The 25,675-nt window shown below is 38.4% G+C and overlaps 3 protein-coding genes across 5 annotated transcripts in view; 1 reads left to right on the forward strand and 2 right to left on the reverse strand.

Moving 5' to 3' along the window:
• LOC144658876 (structural maintenance of chromosomes protein 6-like) overlaps positions 1-820 on the reverse strand; it is a 32,555-nt gene extending 31,735 nt beyond the window's left edge. For both annotated transcript variants that reach the window (XM_078519362.1, XM_078519361.1), the window contains exon 1: positions 544-820. In XM_078519362.1, coding sequence (XP_078375488.1) covers positions 544-657 — 114 coding nt within the window. In that variant the 5' untranslated portion in view covers positions 658-820. The remainder of the gene's footprint in view (positions 1-543) is intronic.
• Positions 821-2,563: 1,743 nt separating this feature from the next.
• LOC144656106 (vesicle transport protein SFT2A-like) lies at positions 2,564-11,925 on the reverse strand. 2 transcript variants are annotated; one of them, XR_013571259.1, is made up of 9 exons: positions 11,767-11,925; positions 7,409-7,495; positions 7,106-7,182; positions 6,664-6,745; positions 6,327-6,362; positions 4,980-5,038; positions 4,415-4,444; positions 2,777-3,847; positions 2,564-2,703 (listed from the first exon to the last, which is right to left on the reverse strand). XR_013571259.1 is itself a non-coding variant. In XM_078516331.1 (8 exons), exons 1-8 carry the CDS (start codon positions 11,899-11,901, stop codon positions 3,808-3,810), a joined length of 546 nt encoding a protein of 181 aa, XP_078372457.1. In that variant the 5' UTR covers positions 11,902-11,925; the 3' UTR covers positions 2,564-3,807. The 2 variants fall into 2 exon arrangements, 1 of the variants encoding a protein (XP_078372457.1); XM_078516331.1 differs by having other exon boundaries at positions 2,564-3,847.
• Positions 11,926-12,269: 344 nt separating this feature from the next.
• On the forward strand, positions 12,270-24,526 carry LOC144656533 (quinone oxidoreductase-like protein 1). Its single transcript, XM_078516757.1, has 14 exons — positions 12,270-12,435; positions 13,051-13,128; positions 13,738-13,813; positions 14,148-14,192; positions 14,769-14,837; positions 16,613-16,746; positions 17,405-17,452; positions 17,600-17,663; positions 18,621-18,719; positions 19,345-19,481; positions 20,785-20,869; positions 21,627-21,647; positions 22,022-22,067; positions 24,098-24,526. Exons 1-14 carry the CDS (start codon positions 12,367-12,369, stop codon positions 24,195-24,197), a joined length of 1,071 nt encoding a protein of 356 aa, XP_078372883.1. The 5' UTR covers positions 12,270-12,366; the 3' UTR covers positions 24,198-24,526.
• Positions 24,527-25,675: the final 1,149 nt, after the last annotated feature.

A 25,675-nucleotide genomic window follows, 5' to 3' on the forward strand; every position in this document is an offset into this window, starting at 1 on the left:
ACCCGGAGTCTGCATTTGCCATCTGCTTCCCTGTTTTTCAGTGGAGTCCCATAGAGACCAGAAAACAAATTGTGGTATCCCGGAAATATGCTAATTGAAACTCACTGAATAACAATAACCTTAGTGCCTTATCTGTAACATTGAAATGAATGGTCGGTTTGCACGCTACGATTTGACGGCTCGATTTGTTCCAAGCTTAATTTACACGCTGCGATTCGTCTTTGCCTCATATTTTGAATTGCAAGGATGAAAATCGACCCGATCTCCAAAATCTGAGACACAACAACGGATTTTAAAAATTCGGACCGACTTTTAACTGCGCACTCATTTTGTAACCAAATCTGGGCCAAATCGGGCCGACAAATCGTACCGTGTAACCGGCCTTTATGCCTTGATGTGCAAGTTCAACCATGATGCATGATGCGGGCATGATGTTTTCTGGAAATCATCTTTGGAGGCGATATATTCCTTAACCGGATCAACAAAAAAATCAAACTGAATTGATTAGAACAGGGTTATTTAATATAAGAAAACGGCACTTGCCTCGAGATCTTGATCGTCATGTGTTGAAGTTCCAGCACCACGGTTCTCTTCACGATCGGTATCTTCTTCATCAGTGGTGTCACCTTCTTTCTCATGGGGCCTTTTTCGGCTCATTGTGAATAAACAACATCACAGAGGCGTCTATTTCCCACGAGATGAATACATTAGGCACAGAACAGCCGATTTAGACTAGCATTTGACCGCTTCTCACGGAAGGACGCAAATCAAGCACATTCGATAAACCGCAACACAATCAGCACATCATGTTTTCGCGCCTTCGAGCTTCCAGCGTTGTCGATCCAAAATATCAAATCCATACGGGGGAGGGGTCGGGGAATGTCACACACTCTTGAAAAGCAGATTTTCCTGCAGTTTTTCTGCCCGTTATGGACACTTTGGACCGTTTCAGTTTTCTTTCTAACAATGCTTTATTGAACATTTTCGGTAAGCCTTTTTTGGCCATCCACAAGTGTCCTGGGTTAAATATCCCCCCCCCCCACTCAGCCTCAGTAACGCACATGTAATGACCTTAACCGTTAACCGTAAAACGGTCAAAAATTAAGCCGTTAGGCGTAAAAATTGAAAAAATTTTAACTGCTGGCCCTAAAATATGTTAATGATGGAAATAATTTTTAACTTTTCAAAACAATTGGAAATAATTTTTTAACTTCTGTTAACCCTAATGGAAATAAAGTAACCGTTAGCCGTAAGAGAGCCAGAATTTTAACCGTTTACCGTATTGAATGGGCTTATAAACGAAAGGGCATATATCTGGGAGGGGTGCTTACAAGCTGAATATCAAAACCCTTTTTGAAATGAGCTACAGTAGTGATGGTTGAAATACATTTTTCACTAACTGGTTTTAAATTAATCTTTAAAAACTCATAGTAAATCAAATTCATTGTAATATTTGGAACAATATTGGGAGAGGAGGCTTATAATAATATTGGATGTAATTTTTGTCTACAGGTAGATGGGCCTACAAATATGTGTGTGTGTGTGTGTGTGTGGGGGGGGGGGGGGGCTTGTAAGCAGAATTTTACAATATTCATAGGGGAGGGGATTATCCTTGTCTCCACTATCCTGCAAAAGCTGCGAAGTGTGACATTTGCAGACTGCAGACAATATGTCACGTTAAAATTACCACTAACCGTAAACAGGCTAACCCGATTGTCATTCAGGCTAATCGGAATAAAAGTCTGCAAGTCTGTAGACTGTAGTCTGCAAATGTCACACACCCCAAAACTGTGAGTAATAGTAGCAGTGAAAATGTTCTTGAATAGGGTATTAATAGTACAGTCGAACCCCTATTAAGCAGCCACCTCTCAGGGAATTGGCAACTGGCCACTTAATAGGGGTTCAGTCAAGAATTAAGTTTTGGCTCCTTGAAAACGTTAATTTATTCAAATACAAGCACGCTTTTTAAAAGCCTCTTTTACTACTGTTACATGTAATACAGCTATCACGCTGTCCTCTAAAAATCACACAAATCCAGTCAAGAATATCCTTGACAAGGTCTCAACAAGAACAATATAAAAAGAGTTTTTGACTATTGTTACATGGTTGGAATCAAAGCTTCAAAAGGAAGGATTTGAATGTACCTAATTGACATGAATGACTCGAACTGATGAACAATGCCGCAGTACTGTCTATGGAGGAAACAATTTGACAAGTTCTACTTTGCAGTTACCGTTCGGTTAATGTCGTTAATTATAGCCTTGTTAACATGGAATCAATCATCATTAAAGAATAAAAGCGTGTGTTTTGAGTGTACTGTATTTATCAGTCGTAACTTTTTATATATTTCGGACTAATATCTGTCATTGCCTTTTCTGAATAAATTTTAGGTGGCCGCTTAATAACTATGGGGTAACTGAAAGACAATAGAAAACCTTTATCGGGACGGCAAAAAGGTGGCCGCGGCCGCTTAACAGAGCTGACAGAGGTTTTATTTATAGTATTTCACCGACAATAATCGGCCCCACTCCAAGAAATACTAAAAAATTAATGACAACAACAGTAAAATCAATATATTTTATTTACACAAAGTAAACTGGACTTGATTTACCACAAAGAGTGAGTGGTTTAAGTAGACTGTTCACAGCCCTCTATTTTTCGCATTTTTCGATTGCTGAGCGCGGGGAAAGAATGGCAAGAGACCTGGACGCCAGCTTGAAACGGGAGGCGCAAGCCCCACTACCCTGCGCTTCGTGCTCACGCTTGCTTCCCTCACAGATTCTCTTGGCTTTTTTGCGTTGTAAAATAGAGAGGCTGTGGACAGTCTATATGTTAAGTTTACAGTCTGTTGGCAATTTCTCTAGCAGGAAGTACTCGTCCATCAGTTTGATTCTCAACCAAATGCTGAAGTTTTTATGTACAAGCAGCAAGTGCTTAAACATTCTCATGTCCACTCTCTCTAGCTATTAACATAATAAGATTTTCAGGGTGCTTATAGGTAGCTGAGATCCTTCCATTTATACCTTCTGCCACATAACAGGATGCTATACTACTGAAACTTTTATAAACCAGTCTAGTTCCTTTACTTTTCTTTGTATCAAGACATGGGGAGAATGTTGCAAAATGGAAATTTCATGAGATTTCATGGAAAAGATGCAGGGCTGCGTGAATCACATGAATGCTGACCTTCCTCCAAGCTTATCATACTATGTACTTTGCATTTTACTTATTTTTTTCATAATAATTATATCTCAATGAAAATTACACTGGCAGTCACAAAGTTAATAAAGTTCAGAGGCCCCTATCTTCAAGCCATCATAAACATTATATAATTGTAAAGTTCCAAATGCAACGACCCTTGTTACTTTCAGATTTAGCAGGCTTTTCCTATCTCTACATTTGGAGGCTCACAACTTTTGGGTAGCTAAAACGTGTACAGAACTATCATTGAGGGTTGTAATCCATAATGCCTGTTACAGCTGAGTTCACTCAATGTTACGGGTTAAGATGTTGATATGTGTTATATTACACTTGCAAACATACATGATGTAAAAGCTGCTTAAACTCCTTGACAGTCCTTGTGTACTTCCGACTACTTCTGGGGGGTCGTTCTTTAAGAACTTTACATCGCATTTATTTTTAGATGTAAATGTACTCTTCCATTTTTTGTGATTAACAACGTCTTGTGATAATGTTACAAAAGGGCCTACTGATGTCCAACATTGTATTCAATTGATGAATGAATAGTTTTTTAATAACTAAATAAATTGTTCTAAACAGTGCAAAACCATCGTCAAAAAGCTTGGCTTATGCCATGCAGCTTGTGAAACATTTTTTCACTGCATCCCTGAAACCAAAAGAGAACTCTCATGAGTGCAAGGGGAGAGGCTTGGAATAACATTGCACTGGTATATTAAGGTCGCAGAGAACCCTTTCCCATGAATAACTTCATGAGCCGTGTTACATCAACCAGCCTTCTAACTCTCTGGACTTCACAAGTCAATCCAATTTATCAGTAAGTGTAAAATACACTTGCTGTTTTACAGGTAGGTCGTGCTTTATAGTAATACTTTAAGCTACTAAAGTTAGTGTGTGAAAGGTAGTTTGCCCAAGCTTCAGCTAGAAAAGTAGACTACATGTATAAAAGAAGTTAAATATTCAGAGAACAAGATATTCTGTATCACACAAACAGATCATTTAGTACTGTAGACTCAGAAAGACTTTTCAGCAGGTGCCCTATATGCAAGTTATGTACAAGTCTGTTGTTCCAACCATCCAATAAAGATGGAATAATTAACATATTGTCTCATTTGTATTGTAAACATAATTCTCTATGACAAAGATCTTAGTTTTGATAAAGTGTGTAATCTTGTTATACAAGGCTGTCACATAATGAAAATATAGGGATTCATACCTTGCAAATGGAATGTAGGAAAGACAGTACCTATAACAAAACAGAAGGGTGAGGAGTGTTATTACAGAAGAGGCCTTTTTTCAAATCCTAAATCGACCCCCAAGTTAAGACCACTTAAGTCGCCATGGCGACTAAAATTTTAGAGCCGGCGACTAAATTGGAACCAAAGTCGCCAGCCTGGCCACTAAAATTTAGAAGAGGGATTGAAAGCGTGAGCTTAATTTAGCGACTTAAAACTTGAGTAATCGGTGGCCAAGTGGCCACTAAGGAAAAAAATAAACTTGGAGGGTTGTAACTCATTAAGCAAACATTAACAGAAAACTTTTCAACGTTGATTTTTCTTTAACTATAGTATACCTCCTCAAAACAAGTAACAGTATCAAGTAAAGCTCTGGAGTGATAACTTTATGTTGTCTTAGCTTACTATTTTGGTTAGATGCTTCACAGAGAAGGGACATGTTTTTTTTTAAAAAAAATAGTCTTATTACAGAGGGGAATAAATAGAGCTTTAAAAGCAACACCACAAAGCCCTGATCTCAAAAGCCACACTTTAATAGGTACATACCACGTCATGGCTAAATACTGAAGAATGCAGAAAACCAAGGCAAGTCCCTTGTTTTCCCACTAAAATATTAAAAAATAAGTTTGTTAGAAGAGGCCAAATGATGCTGTCTCACTCTGTCACCTATTTCACAAAATAACAAATATTTTCAAGGTCATATTATTTGTTATGTTTTAATACATATCCTGGCAAGGGGATGTGTTGGTTAGAAATAAGCTGTGTTACCATCTAACTGTGCTACCATCTAAGGCCCTATTCTCCCTGTATCATTTTTCAAGCTATACAGATAGGGAAATGATCAAGGAATCTTTATGGTGAGAAATAATAATCCAGTCAAACCTCTTTAATACGGACCCCAAAGGGCCAGAAAAGAGTGTCTGTATTACAGAGAGCAAGTTTATATGAATTTTGGTATCCTTTGCAGAAAGTGAACTACCGGTATCTGGAAAATATATAGAGAGGTGTCCATATTACAGAGGTGTGTCCATTGACCACTCCCTTAATGGGGCATTTCTGGGCCAGTGTTAGCATACGCTGAAGCAAATATTTTTTATAATATGGTTAAAAATCCCAACTGGCAGGGGGCAGAGAGTTGGCTATTCACAGGCATCACCAAGGAGCTCAAGTTGAACTTGGGACTACTGAGAACAACACTCAGCTAGTTGGTGGTAAGACCAGAATTTGAATCCAAAACCTCCAGATGTCAAGTTTAGCATCCTAACCAAAGTTCTGGGCCATACTTCCTGCACAAAAAAGTCCCTTAGGTTACTGTCTACCCTTCTTCAACCTCACCCAATCTTTACAGTATTCTTGGTCAAACTAATTACAGTAGAACCCCGGTAACTCAAACTTGGATAACATGAACACCCTGCTTACTCAAACCAACTTCCATTTCCCTCAGATTTGACCCCACTTTTCAGCATTCATTTTTACTGGGGTAACTTGAACTCGGATAACTCGAAAACGCCGCTAACTCAAACTAAATTTTGTTTCCTTTGATCAAAATTTGGATCAAATTTACCCCGATCACTCAAATTATGGTTCTTGCAGCTCGGCATGGATGCCCATTGATTAGAGCAAACAGACAGATCAAGTATTTGACAGCCATTTTCCACCCTAATCATAAGAATATTTTTATGAACATGTTAGAGTTTCTGACAAGATAAGTTAAATTTGCAGGCTACTGTATACTGAAGTGCGGAAAAATCAGAAAACTATCAATAATTTATTATTAACTTGGTAAATTAAATATTCAATCAACCCGATAACTCGAAACCCCGCTAACTCAAACTGTTTTTCTTTTCCTTCAGAGTTCGATTTATCGGGATTTTACTGTAGTGAAATACTTACCCACAGTGCAGCACACAGTGTTAGGGCAAGACAAACCTGGTTAAGAAGAAGTAAATGAATGTATCAGTGATTGAGTACTTTTGATTTGATTAAGCACTGGTTTTACAATTGCAAAGTGCTATAAATACCTTATTGTTTCTTATTTTCATATTCTACTATTAAAATTCATCTTTTATAGTGCCGACTAAATCAGTGCTCAAGACTTAATTTTACCCTTGTTTCTGCTACGCCTTGTAAAAAAAATTATTCACTCATAACCATCTTATTAGTATGCTTTAGAGTCAGACATGCAGGACATACTAGTAGTAAACCATTTAAAGTAACTGAATATTCTTACCAGCATCATTATAGTTGCAATCAGTCGCTTCTCTTTGAACATATTTCTTAACTGTTTCATGGGACCCATGAGAAAACATGTACTAAGTAAAAAGAAAAAGAAAATGAATAATTATTTAGTAAACTTATCGCAAAGAATAGGGCATGGAGTTCCTGGTAATGTGGTCTGGCCTTGTTTCGAAATGACAATGGAGGCATCTGCAAACATTTACTAGTTCTATGTAAACTGCTTAATGCAGCCTGGTCTAAGTCCCCTGCAAAGTATTGTATAGCACATTGGGCATATGGAAATGTGCTATATTAATATCAAATTATTATTATTAACTCAATAAAATGGTGCATCAACAGATTGCCCAACTAGACCACAATCTTAATGTATGTATTAAAATTTATACAGAGGTTGCATTATGCATACTTTTTTACAAATTAATTTTGTTACCTACCTTGCAAGTGCAGTTAAATTACCCAGTGAGTAGAAGATAGCAAATAATTTAACATCTCTCCATAACATAATCATCCCCTGGATATGAAAGAAATACACCAAGATTAGGAGTCAAAGTTAACGTTGTGACCATAAGGTCACCGTCTGTCATCATCATCATCATCATAATCATCATCATCATCATCATCGACATCATCATCATTATCATCATCTTCATCAACATCATCGTCATCATTGTCCCTCATCATCATCATCATCACGCAGGCCATAAGGCCTGTTTCTCTACCTCTAATTGAAAACTTACCAAAATGGAGAAAAACACACCAATACAGAAACAGATAATAAATCCTTTAATTCGCGTTGACCAGCTCAATGTTGTTGCATCAGATATCTAAAAAAATTAAATCTTAATAAGCTTACTGCCTTAAAACATTTTTAACTAAGACATGATGTGAGATTATACTGAAAACTAAATAATGTAAAATGTGGATATGAAATAAAAGTGATCTTTGGAGTTATAAAGAAACTAGAGAAGTTGCAAAGAGAACTCAGATAGAATTTAAGGTTTGAGAAGAATTTGAAACTCTAACTCGTGACGAGGGGGTCTCATGCCTAAACTGTGAAGTGAGCATAGCTGCTGGCATAATGCTCTATTCCCCCTCCCTGTAACCTTCTATCAGGCGGGGTTTTATTGAAGAAGGAAGAGAGGGCATGATCTTAGGTTACCCTCCCCTGATAAGGCTTTAGAACAGGGTCTAAGACTACTGCATTAAGCACAAATAGTAGTATCGTATATCCAAACTGGCCTTTGTTTCACTGATTGCTGATTAAGAATTGAGAAAAAAAAAAACCATTGTTCTGTGTATGAACAATGAGGTGGATCCGGAGCACAGGCCAGGAAGCAGGGCTGCAAATAATTTTTTTCACCTGAAAGGACATATGTCCTACTAAGACCCCATCTTGGTTGGACAAAGCAAAATTTTGGTCGGAAATCACCAAAAAAAAAGGTTGAATTTTATTCACTGTTGCCATAAAATGATTTACAATCAAAAAATTGTCCAGACATCATGTCCGACCACACTTGGGATTTCGTCAGGTGAGCAAATTTTGGTCGGCCAATGTCTGATGACCGACTGTTATTTGCAACCCTGGGAAGGATATCATTAAAGGGGATGGGTGGGTGAGCACTCCAAGAAAATAATCATTGATCCGTTCTAACAACCCACAAACATCCCCACTCCACCCAGACTCCCCCTTCCTGTTTCTTTTTAAAAATGCACTTTCAAGAGTGGCCATGGTTTTTATGGAAAAGAGGCCCACAAGATGAGGCAATTCACATTTATAGTCTTGAATATATTAACTGGTGTGAGTCCCATGTTTTTGTCACATTCCAGTGCTTAATCAGCTTCCTTGGAATATACTGGCCAGTGTGAATAGTAGTATATCCAAACTGGCCTTTGTCCCAGAGATCACTGATTGAGAATTGGGAAAAACTGGACCTATTGTTTGGCGTACAATTAAAGTCTTTGGAATAAAGTGGTGTGTCTAAACCAGCATTCAGTGAAATATTTTGTTGTGGAATTATGTCGTAAAATTATTTATTGATTAATTTTTTTGGTATTATAATTATTTTTATTAGTTTCCAAAAATACATACAATGTTTAAGTTACAACACTATTACAAACACTACAAAAAAATATATTAAAATAAAATACAATATTTTACAGTGCGAATACTCGAACCGGGACAGTTGGAACAAAGTTAACCAATGACAACGTTAATCGAGAACAAAGGATGTCGACCTTTTTCGTTAACAGACCAATGACGTTCAAGAACGCAAACAATAGATTTACAGAAAAATTTGAAAACTCAACAACGTTGCAAACAGTTGCGGACCTCTCAGGAAACTCGTCTTGTTTTTGATTGGTTAGTTTCGATCCTTAATTTTCAAGAGGTCGTAGATAGAGATCGTGTTAGACAAGTTATAGAAGATGTATGTTACAATATCGTCTTCGCGAAAAGTTTACAAATCAAACTACGAACCGTGAATTTTCTCTTCACGGCCAGGAGTTGTGAATTGAATATTTCACACTGTGTTCGTTCTTGTTTGAAAATTTTCACTCCGGAAATAAAATGAAGACTGTGAAATCAAATTCACGCCGTAATTATTTTCATTTCGCTCTAGCTTTTCAGTAGTTTTGCTCTGTCTGTTGCCTTGAAATCGATGCGAGTCACTTTCTCGCCAATGTTAACAAATTGCTTTTACACCTTCGTATGACTTTGAAATTCACGAAAACAGAATACTTATATCGTCGGTCAATGCCACGTATAACTGTCCACAAGTTACCACTTTACATTTTTTGACACGATTTGAGGCCATGTGAAATGTAAACATCAGGTCGAATGTTGTTTTCGCTTGTTTGCTCACGGACTCATTTTCTGTCGGTTATCTACTGTTACAACTTTGTAAACTCACGGTTTTCGTGAAAGAGGAGTTTGTTCGGTTTCGTCATTGAGTCTTCAATCTTTCTGTGGTTTTATAAAATTATCACAGGCTAAAGTCACTGAAACTTTTATGGGAGAAAATTCATTTCATGCGGCGAAAGCAAAATTGCCATTAATAAAATATGCAAGGTCAGTTGTCGCTGTGGCGGCATCCCAAATCTTTCTTGCCTTGTCTTTCGTCAGAAACAAAAAATAATCACAACAAACACGAGTATGTAACTTAGAAGAGTGAAAACAACTGACTTTTCAAACATGAAATCTAGAACGTTTTTATTCACTTTCTGCTCACATGCGACATAAGACACTGCATATGACGGAATAGGCACTTGCGACGTCCTTTGAAACAATTCCATCCCGTTTCGCGTCTTCGCGCTTGTCGTGAATAAAAGCGTCCTTCGTTATTCTTTACTGTGCTATCACCAACGAAGAGCAATACAATTTTATCAGAAAATTTCTTTTGAAAAATTTTTCAGCCTGTGAAAGCCAACTTTTGATTACGGTTTTACGAGCGCTACTGAAAATTTGGTGCAGTCAGTGAAAATTTAGGATCGAAACTATCCAATCAAATACAAGGCAAGTTTCCTGAGAGGTCCGCAACTGTTTCAAACGTTGTTGACTGTTTAAATTTTGTTGCAAATCTATTGTTTGCGGTCTTGGACGTTATTGGTCCATTTCTAAAAAAGGTCGCCATTCTTTGTTCTCAATTAGCGTTGTGATTGGTTAACTTTGTTCCAACTGTCCCGGTTCGAGTATTCGCACTGTAATTACCACACTATAAACTACTTTTAATTACATAGAGGATAATAATGGTTGCGTGGAGATATGAAATTTATCTTCGAGTGTTCAAATCGATAGCTCACAAGTGATATATCAGTTTTGAACACGAGAAGATAAATTTCATATATCCAAGCAACCATGTATTATTCTGTTTATTATATAAACCTACTAATAACGATGTTTTTTTACGATTTTCTGAAGATTTCCAACCATTTTCCGAAGATTTCCGAAAATTTTCAAAATGTTGCCCGAAGGTTGTACGAATGATTCCGAACATTTTCCGAAGTTTTCCGAAGATTGGCGAGGAAGATCCGAAGATGTTTCGACTTAATATCGATTTACTTTGGCTCATTGAGCATTAAAACATGGCACCTCTGCGAGCTGATTGGTCAAAAATGATATCACACATGTGTGGATATCATTTTTATCAACACATGTGTGATACCATTTTTCTCGATTTGCTACCACTCGCTAAACCACTGCAGTTTATATAATAATAAATTATAATAGACACTACAAATACTACAAAATTAATCGGAGTTGACACAGAGTCCTCAGTTCATTTATCAGTTTTAAATGTTATTCTACAATACTATTATTAATTTTAAAATTATGATAACAGTATCCGGAAAGATTTCCGCACAGCCCCCTACATTAATTATGTATGCAACTATTTCATACTATCAACTATACATAAACAGCCATCATGAAAAGAACGAATCAGTCAGAAAATTGTATGCATAATTAATGTATGGGGCTGTGCGGAAATCTTGCCCAGTATCCTTGCATATCTTGGGCATATTGTGTACACGAAAGGCAGCCTAGGTTCAGCAAGTTGTTGCTAGTGACCATTAACCTCTTTTTTTTCTAAACGTCATTTTCCCAGGTGAGGAAAGGCAGAGAAGTCTTGTGTACATTCAGAACCTGCACTATGATACCAGTCAAAAACCATCACCCAAATAACGAACAGTGTGACACTGGATCATGCTTAGCAATGGCAGGCAATTTTAATAATGTTTATAATGGGTTTTCGATGGTTATTACCAACGTAATGTAATAATTTTGTTAATTATTAAAAAACGTCTGTTGATGTCGTTGAATAGTCGAGGTTTTGAGGTTACATGTTGGTTTGAAGTTGACAATGTTTTTAATTGTAAACCGCATATTCTAAAAGCTATTTAATGAAGCTTCAGAACTCGTTTGAAGGAGAATTAAGTCAGTAAAGAACTCCCGTATTGAACAACTAAAATTTCAAATTCGTGAAAAAAGAGGATCGAAGCACGACAGCTTACGAATTATATTTGCCACGGAAAAATAAAACGTAAAAATGCCTACTTAAGAAAAATATCAATAATACAGTAGTAATGAAAGCTAGTTTACCTCGGTTATTAGTGAATCGTCTTGATTATCTTTGCCTGTTATTGTAGCTCGTAATTTCTGTATGGTGGAGGGCGCCATTTTGCCCAGATTACCCAGAATCCAATGCGCATTGAACCTGAAAATAAACGCTGACATCAGCGATGGTTTTATTTGTTTTTACACTGTTTTTACATTCTTCCTTTATTTACATTTCTTTTTCTAAAGGTTTTCGAGATTCGCGTCAAGAAACTGAAAATCATCTGTGTCCATTTTAAGAGCCATTAATTAAAAAAAGTATTATGTGAGATGAGAATTTTTTTAATTAATTTGGATAAAATTCATTTATTCATAAAGAAGGACGATTATGGAGGAATATTTTGAATCCTCCTGTTTATCCCTACTTCCAATGCTTGGTCTATAACATATTGACAAGAAAAATCTTGAAATTTGAAAGTAGGCACGTGATAGACCGTGACGCGACGAGGATCGTGATCACGCGATACAAGAACAGCGCCTGCAATACCTTTAGTACAGCAGTAATGCAAAGAAAATCAATATGGCGTACTGATGGAGAGTATAAACAAGACTGCATAAAAGCTGTATATTAGTGTCCTTTTAACGATGCAGACAAGAGCTGTAGTGGTTCGAAAAGATGAAAATGGCCAAAGAGTTTATGAGCTACGCGAATCGGTAAGACGCACGGGAAAAAATATACAAATAAATTCGATCTTTTAGGTCTCAGCTTAAGTCAATTCTTTATACAAGTTCAAGAACTAAGATGTTCTCCGTATAAAACTCAAAATGAAATTTTCGTTCTTGTTTGATGAGACATTCAAGATCATTAATATTTGATTTTGTTGTAGTTCAATACCAATGGTATTCATCTTTCGGCTGTCAAGGTTTTTAATTCCACAGTGCACAGTGTTCATGTTGGCTTGGAGACTGGGTAGCTAGGGAAATGGGGGGGGGGGGGGTGGGTGGGACATGTGGCATATAAGATTGTGCAGCGTTCAAGCAAACCTGTGAACGTGACGAATGCAGATTCACTTTCTTGGTAGTCCACATGAAGTTTGTAAGGGGTACACTTGCCTGCTTATACATGGTCCTGACATTCCATGTACCAAACAATGTGGTTGCCTTATGCACCTATCAAAGGTTTGCCCCAGGATGGGGGGGGGGGCAACCCCAGAGGAATTTGAATTTTTTTGGAATCCAGAGTTGAATTCCCCACCCCTGGGCACCTAGTGAATGTCAAATTTAACATATCTCCTCTTAAATTTCTATCCAATAATGTGTTTGTTGTAGTTTGAATGTCCACCGTTGGATGAAAATAGCATTGCTGTAAAGGTCAAGGCCTGTGGTTTGTCTCCACACCATAGTAAGGTAACGTGGTAGCAGGTCATTTTGCCCGATAGCCATTCACCTGGAAACATTTCCCCTGAACTATGAGTCGATTCGCCCAAAGAAACAGTTGATTCGTAACCCAACAAAACATTCTGATTATCCAAGATATCATTAGTCCAGGTGAATCAACTCTTAGTCCGGGCGAATCGACTTTTTCTTCGGACGAATCCACAAAAAGTTTGGGCGAAACATCTCCGGGCGAACAGGCTATCGGGCGAAACAACTGCAATTTGGTAGCGTAAACAAAGTTCAAGACTAGTGGCTCATACAAGTGGTGTTAAGACTCCAATTTCTGGAGCATGAAACAACTAGGAGTATGATGGATTACCTGGGTTACTTCTCAGCGTTCTTTTATTACTGTTTCCCACTTAATATTTATACTCTTGGGTGGAGAAAGAGATAGTTACGTGTCTTGTCAAAGAACACAATAAAGTGACCCAGGCCATGGTTTGAACCCAGACCATAGTGTACTAACCACTAGGCCACCATTCCTTCCCATAGGAGATATTTTTTTGTATTTTTGAGCCCCTAGGTTTTTTATGTTCTTTTTTGCTATGATGTTTCAGTCATATTCTTTTTTTTTTTCAGATTTTAGAGGAATTTAACCTGACAAACAAGAAGGAGCAGCCATTTGGAAGAGAAATATCAGGAATTGTGACAAATGGTACTACAATAGATTACTATATATTGTATGCACTGTGCGATTCGTTTTAATGATTCGCCTGTGATCTGGAGCATTTGTTAACTCACACCCAAGAAATGTGACCCGGGTTTTCACAACCTCGTTCCCAGGGAACTTTCTCTCCCCAACCCCCAAAGCTCTGGGGAGCGGGGAGAGAGACCCTGGGAACGATGTTGGGGTTTACACAGGTTTTTACTTTAGTTTGCACTGTGCACTTATGCCTCAGGTTTGAGGCTATCCTAGTTTAATTTCTTCTTTGTAGTGTTTAGGTTTGTTTGTTTGTTTATTTGTTTGTTTGTTTGTTCCTCCCTCTCAGTTGGATCAGCAGTTACCAGAGTAAGCATCGGGGATGAGGTGGCAGGTGTGTGTTGAAGTTTTCACTTTATTTTATTTTTCTAACAGTGTTTACAAGTGCAATATGTACATTAAGCAATTTTGAAATAAACTCAGAGACTCAAAAGATAGTGCAGAATGTAATGGGACCAATCCACTGAAAGTATGATGATTGTTGACTTGTGCTTGAATGTAAGTCAAAGAAGTTTTTTTTATTTCCAGTTTTAAGATATTGAAACTCAAAACATGATATTTGACCCTACTTTGGTTTTTTTGGAAAATGTTTGTAATGTGATACTTTTGTTTTTTTGCAAACATGCCTGTCTTTGGTGACATCAATAATTTATTGTAGTTGCTTTGCTTTCAAACTAAAACCAGCATTATAGCAGGTTTATTTAAGATGTTAGGTCATTAGTATTAATTACTTTAGTTAATCAATCAACTATGGAGTTTACACCCTAGTAGATAAACAGATTAACTGGTTGACAGACAATGGTCCGCCTAACCAAAAGACATTCTGTGTAGGAGAATACATGGATCTTTCTGGATGCTATGCAGTTTTTACATAGTATTTAATTATGTTGTACACTCTATATATGAACAGGGCTGCTTCCATTAGATTCTACATCAGCTGGATGTGCAAACTTCTGTGTATTGTCTCAGTATGATGTTGGTGAGTGTTGATGCAATCTGTATGTACAGTAGCTGGGAACATACACGACTAAAGGACGGTGCCTCCTATTGCTACTGCGCACTTGTTCTGCGCATCACGCAATGCATCGATCACACTGGGCGCGCGCGCTTTTGATTAATTTGCTCGCTCAAAATGACGAATATAACTACGCGACCAAGCGTGCAACTAAAAAGCAAGAAAGATTTCTCTGTGACGAAATCCAGTTTATGGACATATACTAAGCCAGGAACAGCGGAAAAGCAACATATCAGTAACCATTGACCGCTAACCACTGAAAATGGCTCACATTAAAAGTTAAAAACAAATCGCTAAGCGCTAAAACGTAACCCGCAAACTGCTAACTACAAATGGCGTAGTGCACGCGCGAGATGCAAATATTCTTGACTCGCTAGAGAGGGGATAGGAAAATGTAACAGACCCTCAAAGCGATTCCTTAGAACCTGAAAACAACTGGTATAACTTTTAAAAACGCGTGGTGACCCCTACTTTTTATTTTATAAAATGTAAGTGGTAAGTCTATAGTGCACATGTTTAATTTTTCATTAAGTGAAAAAAAATTAGGCCAATTTTCTGGCCGCGCAAGTGAGAGCTGCTAGAGTCAAAAATAGCTCAAACGCAATTATTTTGTTAATAAAAACGTGGATCACGCAGTTCCGAAGACATTAGTTGTTAGTTATTTTAAAGATTGTTATATTTAATGTTGATTTTGTTCATGAAAAAACAATTTCAAACGGAATTTGCAAGGAAATTGTATTTAGTTTTACTTTAGTTTAAAATGCCACGTCAGCACTTTTTTCCAGATTTCAAACCTAATTATCGCGAAAATTGGCGTGGCTACCCCCAATTTTCTTTTTGAATTTTAGTAGCCCTTGATAACATCTACATTGCTTGCATAGTCATTGGCCGGGCAAAAATACCTTGCCATTAGTAGGCACCGTCCTTAAATGTGTACTTAGTCATGAGTGAAGATTAAAGGACCCTAGTTAGCCACACCTTTGTTTTTGTTTACATGCCAAAGTTTCGGTATTATATTTTACGCGGAGCATAACTGTGAAACTGTTAAAGGTAATTAAACAGACTTCCAGTAACACGTACAACTTACATTGTGTATGGCAATGCAATAAGATTTCGCTACACCATACAATTTTCATAATTTCAGTGGCATTGAAAATGGTAGAGCCTGACTAGGGTCCTTAAAATGTCCACTTATTTAAGAGCCACTTCCTCTACGGGACTAACACAATCATGGCAAATAATTTGGTTGTTGTTTCTTCTTTTTCCAATTTTCATATCTTTATTCTAAAACAAATCGTCTAAATCTTATTCACTAGTCTTCTATGCCATCTTGTAAAAATACTTACATCATTAAGTTAATGCTGCCACAGGCAGTTTCTTTGCCTTTGTGTGTGTTACAACTTTGACCCCTGCTTCCCAGTGGGGCACAGCGGTTATTCTAGTTTCGGTTTCTGTAATAATTATGATAAGTTTTCCGGGAGCGGTGATTGGCCCACCGCCCAACCCCCAACCTGGAGGACCAGGGGCTGTCCTTGGTCTGACCTCTACCTTTTCGACCAATCCAGCATGGTTAGACCTGCTAGGGACCAAAGTCCCCGCCGGCACAGCTCTCTAGGTCATTGAGACACGCAAGCTTCACCACCACGGCAAGGTGTCAGCTGAAGGTGAAGTCTTTGCCTTTGCGTTGCACCCAAATTCCCATTTTCTCTCTTCTGCTTTATTTCAAATATTTACTTTAGCAAGAAAACCTGAAAAAGTGGATCACATAGATGCAGCAGGGTGCATTGGTGATGTTGTAAAAGCTTACACTGCACTACACTATCAAGCCAGAGTGTGTGGTGGGGAGACTATACTGATATTTAATGGTGCCTCAGTAAGTACAGAAACTCTGATTGTGAAGGTGACACTGACATTCATTCAACATTTTAAAGAGTTTTGGACATGTATTGCCAGGGATGTAAGAAAACACTAAGCCAGCTCTGGCCATGGCAGCACTTAAAGTTTACCTAAGTCTTTGTTTTCATATGAAATTTCAGCCAGATTTTAGGTCTTTTTTAGCCGGTGAAATTAGCCAGCAGCCAACCCTTAGTGACATCCCTGCATTGTTGCTATAATGGTTGAAAAAGTTATGTTTTATTCAAAAATGTTTCTTTATGAGGTTTAAGTAATTCCCAATTACACTGTAAGTACCACACTCAAGTAAGCATTGCATCAAAAAGTCACAAAATGTAATTGGTTTAACAGGTTTTTTTGAGTAATAACAGTAACTAGAATATTTAGTATCCACTTGGCAGCATTGAACCATAGCTTTGCAGGTTGGAATGCCATTTTGGATTTAGCATTTAATGGGGAAATGACCAGTTTTTGTTTTGTTTTACAATTGGTAAACATTAATAAGGGGAGTAATTTTAGCAAATGTTAATTGCCTCTGATCTATTTGTTGGTTACAAATTAATTGGTACTGGTATGTCCATACCAATCACAGTTATGAAGAAAAATTAAAATATGTTTTGTTGCCGTTGTTGTTTCAGTCGAGTGGTGTAATGGCAATACAGCTTGCTCATATTTGGGGGGCTAAGGTATGACTGATCTTAATTTTCTTTTAAGCACAGACTATGATATAGTGACATGATTTTATTGGAAACATGATAATGGCCAACCTTATCATGACTTAGCTATATTGCTATATGTTAATTTACACCATTGTTATTTTTTTTAATTTATAGGTTCTTGCAACAGCCTCGTCAGAAGAAGAAGTTATTTATCTGCAAAGTCTTCAACCAACAATAGGTAAGGTAATCTTCATTGTTTTCATGTCAATGCAAACTATCCTGTTTTGGTATTTCATGCATGTGCCACTTTAACAATGTAACAACAGATGCGTTATTTACAGATAGAAGCATGCCATGGCAAGGGCTGCCTCCCCAACCCCATCTCTCCACCCTCCCCTCCCCCATCAGCCTTCTTTGCTCACCAAGCTCCCACTACAACCCTCCAAGTTAAGATTATTTGAGTCGCCATGGTGACTAAAATTTTGGAACTGGCGACTAAATTGGAACCAAAATAGACCAATTCGGCTAACGTGTTTACATCGTTGTTGCCACCCAATTCAGATCATGTGATGATTCCTTTGGGAGGTTACAATTGTTCTGTCCGTTTATACTCCCATTCGCTCAGTTATGTGTGACAAATTGCACAATTGTAACCTCCCAAAGGAATCATCACATGGTCTGAATTGGGTGGCAACAACGATGTAAACACGTTAGCCGAATTTGTCTATTGGAACCTGGCGACTAAAATTGAGAAGAAGTATTGAAGCGTGAGCTTAATTTAGCGACTAAAATTTAGCGACCAAACTTGAGCAGTCGGTGGCCAAATGGCAACTAGGGAAAAAAATAAACTTAGAGGGATGCACTAAGGAGCCAGTTGACTAAGCTTAATTTCTGCAGCTCTCTGAAGTCTGTACTTCCCCCAAACAGTGGCTAGGTAATCAAGCCTACCTGTTCATGGGCTTTGTTTGATTGAAGTGTAAATGCTGGCTGTAGATCAAAAAAAACATTTTTGTGTTGTCTGCATGTATCATATTTAAGGGTCTTTGTGCAAGATTGACAAAAAAACAGCTTGCAACATTGCGCTGACCAAATTCCAAGTTAACACTTATGCGCCTGATTCAGCAACCAATAGGAAGAAATAATTCAGAGTGAAATTTTCTTAATGTTAACTAAATGTCTTTCTGTCATGTTGTAGCAAATGTCATAGACTTGAGGAAAACAAAGAAATCCCTTGTAGATATATGCATGGACGAAACAGGTGGACTTGGTGTGGATTGTGTTATTGACAATGGAGGTAACAGCCCTTGATATAAATGTGTTCAGCAGTAGGTGTTAAAACGCCCCCCCCCCCCACCCCCTCTTAAATGCCTCCACCTGAAAACCTTCAAAAGCAAAGTCAAACTAAACATCTTACAAACAATCTTACAAACTGTCAACGTTTATGAGTTTTCAACTGGTACCTAGATCGTTTGCTTTTTTATTTAATATTTATTTTATTATTTATTTCTTTATTGGTTGATTTATTTAGTTATTACATACTTCTTTTCCTTGTTTCTTTTTTCATGCTTTAGTGCCAAACAACCTCCTTTATGTGAATATTATGTTTGTAATTTAATATAATTTATTTTTGGTAATAAGGCGTGTGTTGTTGTTGTCTCAACAGAGGAGAGCATTTCAACAAACCTTTTTTGCTATCTATAAAGTCTTGTTAGAGCTAACCCTCTGACATATTCTCTCAATCAGTTAGATTCCTTTGCATAAGATTCTTGAATCAGTAATTTATTGGTTAGTGTCATAGATCTGCAATGCATGAGAAGGGCTTCTCTCTACAGTACATAGTGTTCTGTACAAAATGCGTGCCTAGAGCTAAGTACTCCACACCCAAGTACACAGATAGCTGCTTTCCTTCTGTTAAACAGCTCTTCATCAAGATAATGATGTCAAAGTACAGCAGGACATTTCCTTAACCAGCACAAATCCATTGCCCTCAAAACACGATGTAATTTCTTGTCTCGCGGTGGCTGGACGGTGGATCACTTCTCTTCAAGGTCTGCAGGTCAGTTCTGTGTAAAGGACGTTTTCCCAGCAGATGAGACTACAATAATTATTGACGACATCTCAAACATACTGAGTGTAGACGGTGCAAATGAAATATTAACCGTGTGACTCGTGAAACAAAGTTAACCAGTTTTCATAATGCGTGAGAGGTTACGCACGACGCATGATTTGGGACAGAAAAGGATAAAAAGACTTATATGTGACGATGAGCTGACTATTTGATTCGTGAAGGGATGATTTGGTCAAAGATGAGTGTGTGATACGTGAAAGTAGAAAAAATTGAACTTGAATCAAGCTTTTGAAAGCATTTGAGTTTGCATAATCTAACTCGCAACTTCTTGGGAATTTGGAATAATAATAATAATAATAAATAATAAAACCTTTATTTGAGTGTCAAAAACTAAAATAGCAGTAATAAAACCACTAAATGGGGACACTTTAAAGTAAAAGAAAAATAACAAAATCGAAATATCCTAATAAATGCTAAAATCGGTTAAAATTGGTTAAAATATTTACAATATATACAAGTTAAAATACAAGATAAAATATTTTCAATATGTACAGTTAAAATACAAGCTAAGAACTTACATTAAGATTAGAACTACATAGAAAACAATTAGCGCAGCAATTATCATTCATTAAAATATCTAAATCTAGCTTACGAATGTTTTTCTTAAAAGATGACAGTGTTGGTGAACTCCTAATGTCCTTTGGTATTATGTTCCATATCTTAGGCCCAACGTATCTGATCGTATGTTTGCCATATGTGACTGTATTAAATCTAGGGATAACAAATTCTTTGTTGCGTAAGGCATACTTCGTCTCAGACCTCTGAAATAAGTCAGCAACATACTTAGGTAATACTCTGTCATGCCATGGAGCATTGTCATGTCGTGTTACACTTATTTATTTGGTCAGTTCTAATTATTGTCATAAAAATTGTTTTCTGTATGTGCAAATTCAGAGAAATGTCAGGAATGTTTTTGTTTTTAGACTGTCCACAGCCCTTTATTTTTTCGTATTTTCTTCCCCTCGTGTTTCGTACTCGCGCTCGCTTCGCTGGCTGTCCCTCTCACTTTCTTTTGCGTTGAAAAATAGAGAGGCTGTGACCAGTCCATTTTGTTTTCATGTATGGGTGACAACCATGACCAATTTCGCCTACTTTTTCTGGAGTATAAGAGGTTCGCTCCATTAGTACTATCTATCGCTATGGCTATCACGTTTAAACCTACCTTCTACCGTATACTCAGACTAGTTCAACAAGTTTACTTTATCGAACTTATGTTCTCTTCTAAATATAGCTGGACCCTCCTGATTCTCAGATACTTTACCTAAAAGGAGCATCGGTCAGTTTTCTCTTTGAACATTCCTGGACCCTGTCACGAGGTATGGTCTTACTTTCGGGAAACAAGATTGTGACAACTTCAAAGCAAACCTACCGAAACGTTTTTCTCCTCAGTGGAATGCCAAACAAACAAAAAACAACCGAACAATGGTTGATTCTAGTTGAATAGGTCAGATTTTTCCATCAAGTTTAAAGTAATAGATCAACAGCTCTTTTCTTTGTTCCAAGAAAAGAGCCCGGGGGAGGGGGGGGTACTCCCATATATGGGCTATATAGGTATGTGCCGCCCGATAGGGTATGATTTTTGAGGTTCTGTCCTTAAATAGGGTATCTTTTTTGCTCATTTTGGCAATGTGTTTCCGGTGTGATCCTTAGATAGGGTACCTAAATTCTATCAGCTAAAGAAACAACGCCCAGCTAAACGTAAAAAGGCATCCGTTCAGGTGTTAGTAAAGTGATTTTGATTTTATAAAGATCTTTGTTTTGCTGTGCGCGGTTAGCCGTTATTTGCGTCGTCACGGAACGTTTCTTCTTCCCTTGAATAGGGTGTCATTTTTCAGTTTTGGACCTTAAAAAGGGTATCAATTTTCGCTTTCTTCATCCTTCAATAGGGTCAGGGTTTAAGAACCTGGGCGGCACACCCCTATCCGAAATTTATGGGAGTGCCCCCCCCCCCTGGGGAAAGAGTCAATAAAGACGTAATGAAACATAGAACGTAGGGCTAGACAACGCAGGCAGAATATAATACATTTAAATCTTGGTGGCTCTGTGTAACATTCGTATTTATATTTTCTTTAGGTCAACAAGGACGATACTTGCGTATCCTTTAAACAGACCACAGGCGTGCATACCATTTGGTAGGGGTAGCCTTGGTATATCCATCCCTATCCCCCCCCCCCCAAAAAAAAAGATCGGACAGAAAGCATCACTTTGTCTTGACTCCTCGATGTGAAGGCGGCAGACGTACAAAGGCTCCAGCAGGGGTCGTGGATTGGACTCCCACTGAAACATCAAGTTTTTCTTTGCGACTAAATTCTTTGCTTTCACTACGCACGCTCGCTACTTTCTCAGAGAAAATGGCCACGCGAAAAGAAGGTAAGAGGCCTCCTTTTTTGCCCATCTGATCCCTACTCCAATCGCCAACGTCTCGTCTGAGCAGTCAGTTTGCTTTGATCTTCTTTAACTAACAACAGACATCCTCTGTGACATCATGGATAAATTGTCCAATTCAGTGATAAGGTGAGAAAAGATAAGTTTCTAATAGCAGTGAAAAGTTTTCACGGGTGATACAGGCGATCCTCCTGTAGGCAGACACCCTTAAAATCAGATAAACGGTGTCGCCTTGGAGAGGTGTCTGCTTTGGATGGGACCATGACTAAGTGTGTGCTTACGGGAGGTGTCAGCTTGTTAAAAATGCAGTGTTTATATATCATGTGGCTGTCCCGTGACTGCTTACGGGAGGTGTCAGCTTGTTAAAAATGCAGTGTTTATACATCATGTGGCTGTCCCGTGACTGCTTGCGGGAGGTGTCAGCTTGTTGAAAATGCAGTGTTTATATATCATGTGGCTGTCTCGTGACTGCTTGCGGGAGGTGTCAGCTTGTTGAAAATGCAGTGTTTATATATCATGTGGCTGTCTCGTGACTGCTTGCGGGAGGTGTCAGCTTGTTGAAAATGCAGTGTTTATATATCATGTGGCTGTCTCGTGACTGCTTGCGGGAGGTGTCAGCTTGTTAAAAATGCAGTGTTTATATATCATGTAGCTGTCCCGTGACTGCTTGCGGGAGGTGTCAGCTTGTTAAAAATGCAGTGTTTATATATCATGTAGCTGTCCCGTGACTGCTTGCGGGAGGTGTCAGCTTGTTAAAAATGCAGTGTTTCTATATCATGTGGCTGTCCCGTGACTGCTTGCGGGAGGTGTCAGCTTGTTAAAAATGCAGTGTTTATATATCATGTAGCTGTCCCGTGACTGCTTACGGGAGGTGTCAGCTTGTTAAAAATGCAGTGTTTATATATCATGTAGCTGTCCCGTGACTGCTTACGGGAGGTGTCAGCTTGTTAAAAATGCAGTGTTTATATATCATGTAGCTGTCCCGTGACTGCTTACGGGAGGTGTCAGCTTGTTAAAAATGCAGTGTTTATATATCATGTGGCTGTCCCGTGACTGCTTACGGGAGGTGTCAGCTTGTTAAAAATGCAGTGTTTATATATCATGTAGCTGTCCCGTGACTGCTTACGGGAGGTGTCAGCTTGTTAAAAATGCAGTGTTTATATATCATGTAGCTGTCCCGTGACTGCTTGCGGGAGGTGTCAGCTTGTTAAAAATGCAGTGTTTATATATCATGTAGCTGTCCCGTGACTGCTTACGGGAGGTGTCAGCTTGTTAAAAATGCAGTGTTTATATATCATGTAGCTGTCCCGTGACTGCTTACGGGAGGTGTCAGCTTGTTAAAAATGCAGTGTTTCTATATCATGTGGCTGTCCCGTGACTGCTTGCGGGAGGTGTCAGCTTGTTAAAAATGCAGTGTTTATATATCATGTAGCTGTCCCGTGACTGCTTACGGGAGGTGTCAGCTTGTTAAAAATGCAGTGTTTATATATCATGTGGCTGTCCCGTGACTGCTTACGGGAGGTGTCAGCTTGTTAAAAATGCAGTGTTTATATATCATGTAGCTGTCCCGTGACTGCTTGCGGGAGGTGTCAGCTTGTTAAAAATGCAGTGTTTATACATCATGTGGCTGTCCCGTGACTGCTTGCGGGAGGTGTCAGCTTGTTAAAAATGCAGTGTTTATATATCATGTGGCTGTCCCGTGACTGCTTACGGGAGGTGTCAGCTTGTTAAAAATGCAGTGTTTATATATCATGTGGCTGTCCCGTGACTGCTTACGGGAGGTGTCAGCTTGTTAAAAATGCAGTGTTTATATATCATGTGGCTGTCCCGTGACTGTCTGCTTGCGGGAGGTGTCTGCCTACGGGGGGATGTCCGCTAGTGTGGTTTCAACCGTAACAAAATGCTTTTTTTTTTTTCAGTTTTAATATAACATTAGGGCTCTTAAAGAAGGACACAAGGCATTTCGTGAAATACGCAGAATTGCAAATTTGTCATGTTTTGTTTTTGTTTGTTTGTCACCCCTTACGTGGTCCTTACGTACCTAACGTTTTGCTCTAATTCCACGGCTTTTGACGTTTCAAAGTCATGCCCATGATAGGGTCCCTTGAAAGTTAAAGAAAATGTCTTTTAACTGAGCTGTATTTTTGCGTTACCTTCAGGCCAGTTATCCACCACACTGTATCTCTAGAAGATGCTTGTGACACACTGCAGCAGCAATTGTCTCAACACACAGTTGGAAAGATTGTCGTTAGAATGTGAACAATAGAACATTGGGATTAAAAAACATGACATTTATTTTCATCTACTTGATTCAGTCAACTGCGAAAATAAGTGCAGTTTGTGCGCATCGTTGTATACAAGATCTAAACAGTGTTATCTTTTTGAACTTTGTAAATGCTGAATGAACTAAAATTTGATACTATTTGGTGGCAAAATCTTAGGACCATCCTCGGCACTCTTCGGAATTGTTCGGAAAATGACCCGAAGGTAGACGATCGAAAATGTTTTGAATACCCTCAAAAAACTTTATTTGTTAAAAAGAAGTGTTTGTAAAAAACGTAACAAGCAAATAAAAGTTTACATCTCCACTTGTTTACACTCTTTTTTTTATAAGAATACAGTTTTTCCGACCCAGGCTGAATATTCTTATTTTTCTGCCGATTTTAGGCTGAAAATTATGTATAATTTTCTCTTGAGGAGTAAAATTACTCCGCGCTTTGAGTTGGATTGCAACTGATGATTCAAGCGCATGCAAAATTTGATGTGTTTTCTGAAGCACTTCGATTTTCAAGCTCCCTCCCACCCCACTCCCTCTCAATTATTTTCTTCGTTTTCTCTCGTCCCGATCGCCGCTCTAATATATTTCACGCTCTTGGTGATAACGTTGTTGGTCTCCTTCCAGCTTACTACTTCTAGCTTGGTTTCGTTAGTTTGGCTGTTCAGTTACAGCACGCTTCCTTATTCCTTCTTTTAAGCCTGGTTTTCACTAGCGACCCAAGCACAAGCGCAAGCACAAGTTCGATCACGCCAAAAAGACAAATTTTGATCCTTGTGCTTGTGCTTGCGGCAAGCACAAGCACAAGGATCAAAATGCAATGCGCTTGTGCTTTAGACTTTCAATAAAGTCCTCGATCTCGCGACTTCGTCGCTCGCACGGCCGCTTCGCGACCTAAAAGGCTCGCTTCGCTCGCTTATTCACTGAAAACTCGTGAGGTCGACTTGTGGCAAGTCTAGCTTGTGCTTTTGCTTGAGTCGAAGCCGTTTTCACGGAGAAAAAGAGCTGTTAACCTTGTGTTTGCGCTTGTGCTTGCGTCGCTAGTGAAAACCAGGCTTTTTACACACCCTTGTGTTTGCTGCGTAAGAAATGTTTCCCGCGTTCACGCGCAAACGCAAAGTCAACTGCGGAATAAAAAAATCCTTGAAAAAGTTCAGAAACATTTTTTGGTTCTCCGCAATCTCGAAAGACAAAAATTCGATTCCGCAACAATTGTTGTATGTGCGTGCAATTCCGCAGGAATTTTTTCAGGGAGAGGTTTCCAAACAATGTTTTCACCGAATGCTATTTTAGGAGATACATCTGAAGAACGACAGTAAGAAACTCCCCCACCCCCTACCCCACGAAAAGCCCGCTCCTCAGGTTATGGGTACATTCGGTTAGTACATTTACAGTGGAATGTATAAAATTCATAAGATTAAATTACGAGTTGTAAGAAGTTTACATTTATCAGTCTTGCTTA

The sequence above is a fragment of the Oculina patagonica genome, chromosome 6, assembly GCF_052425735.1.
Source record: "Oculina patagonica isolate OP01 chromosome 6, crgOcupat, whole genome shotgun sequence".
Taxonomy (NCBI): Eukaryota; Metazoa; Cnidaria; class Anthozoa; order Scleractinia; family Oculinidae; genus Oculina; species Oculina patagonica.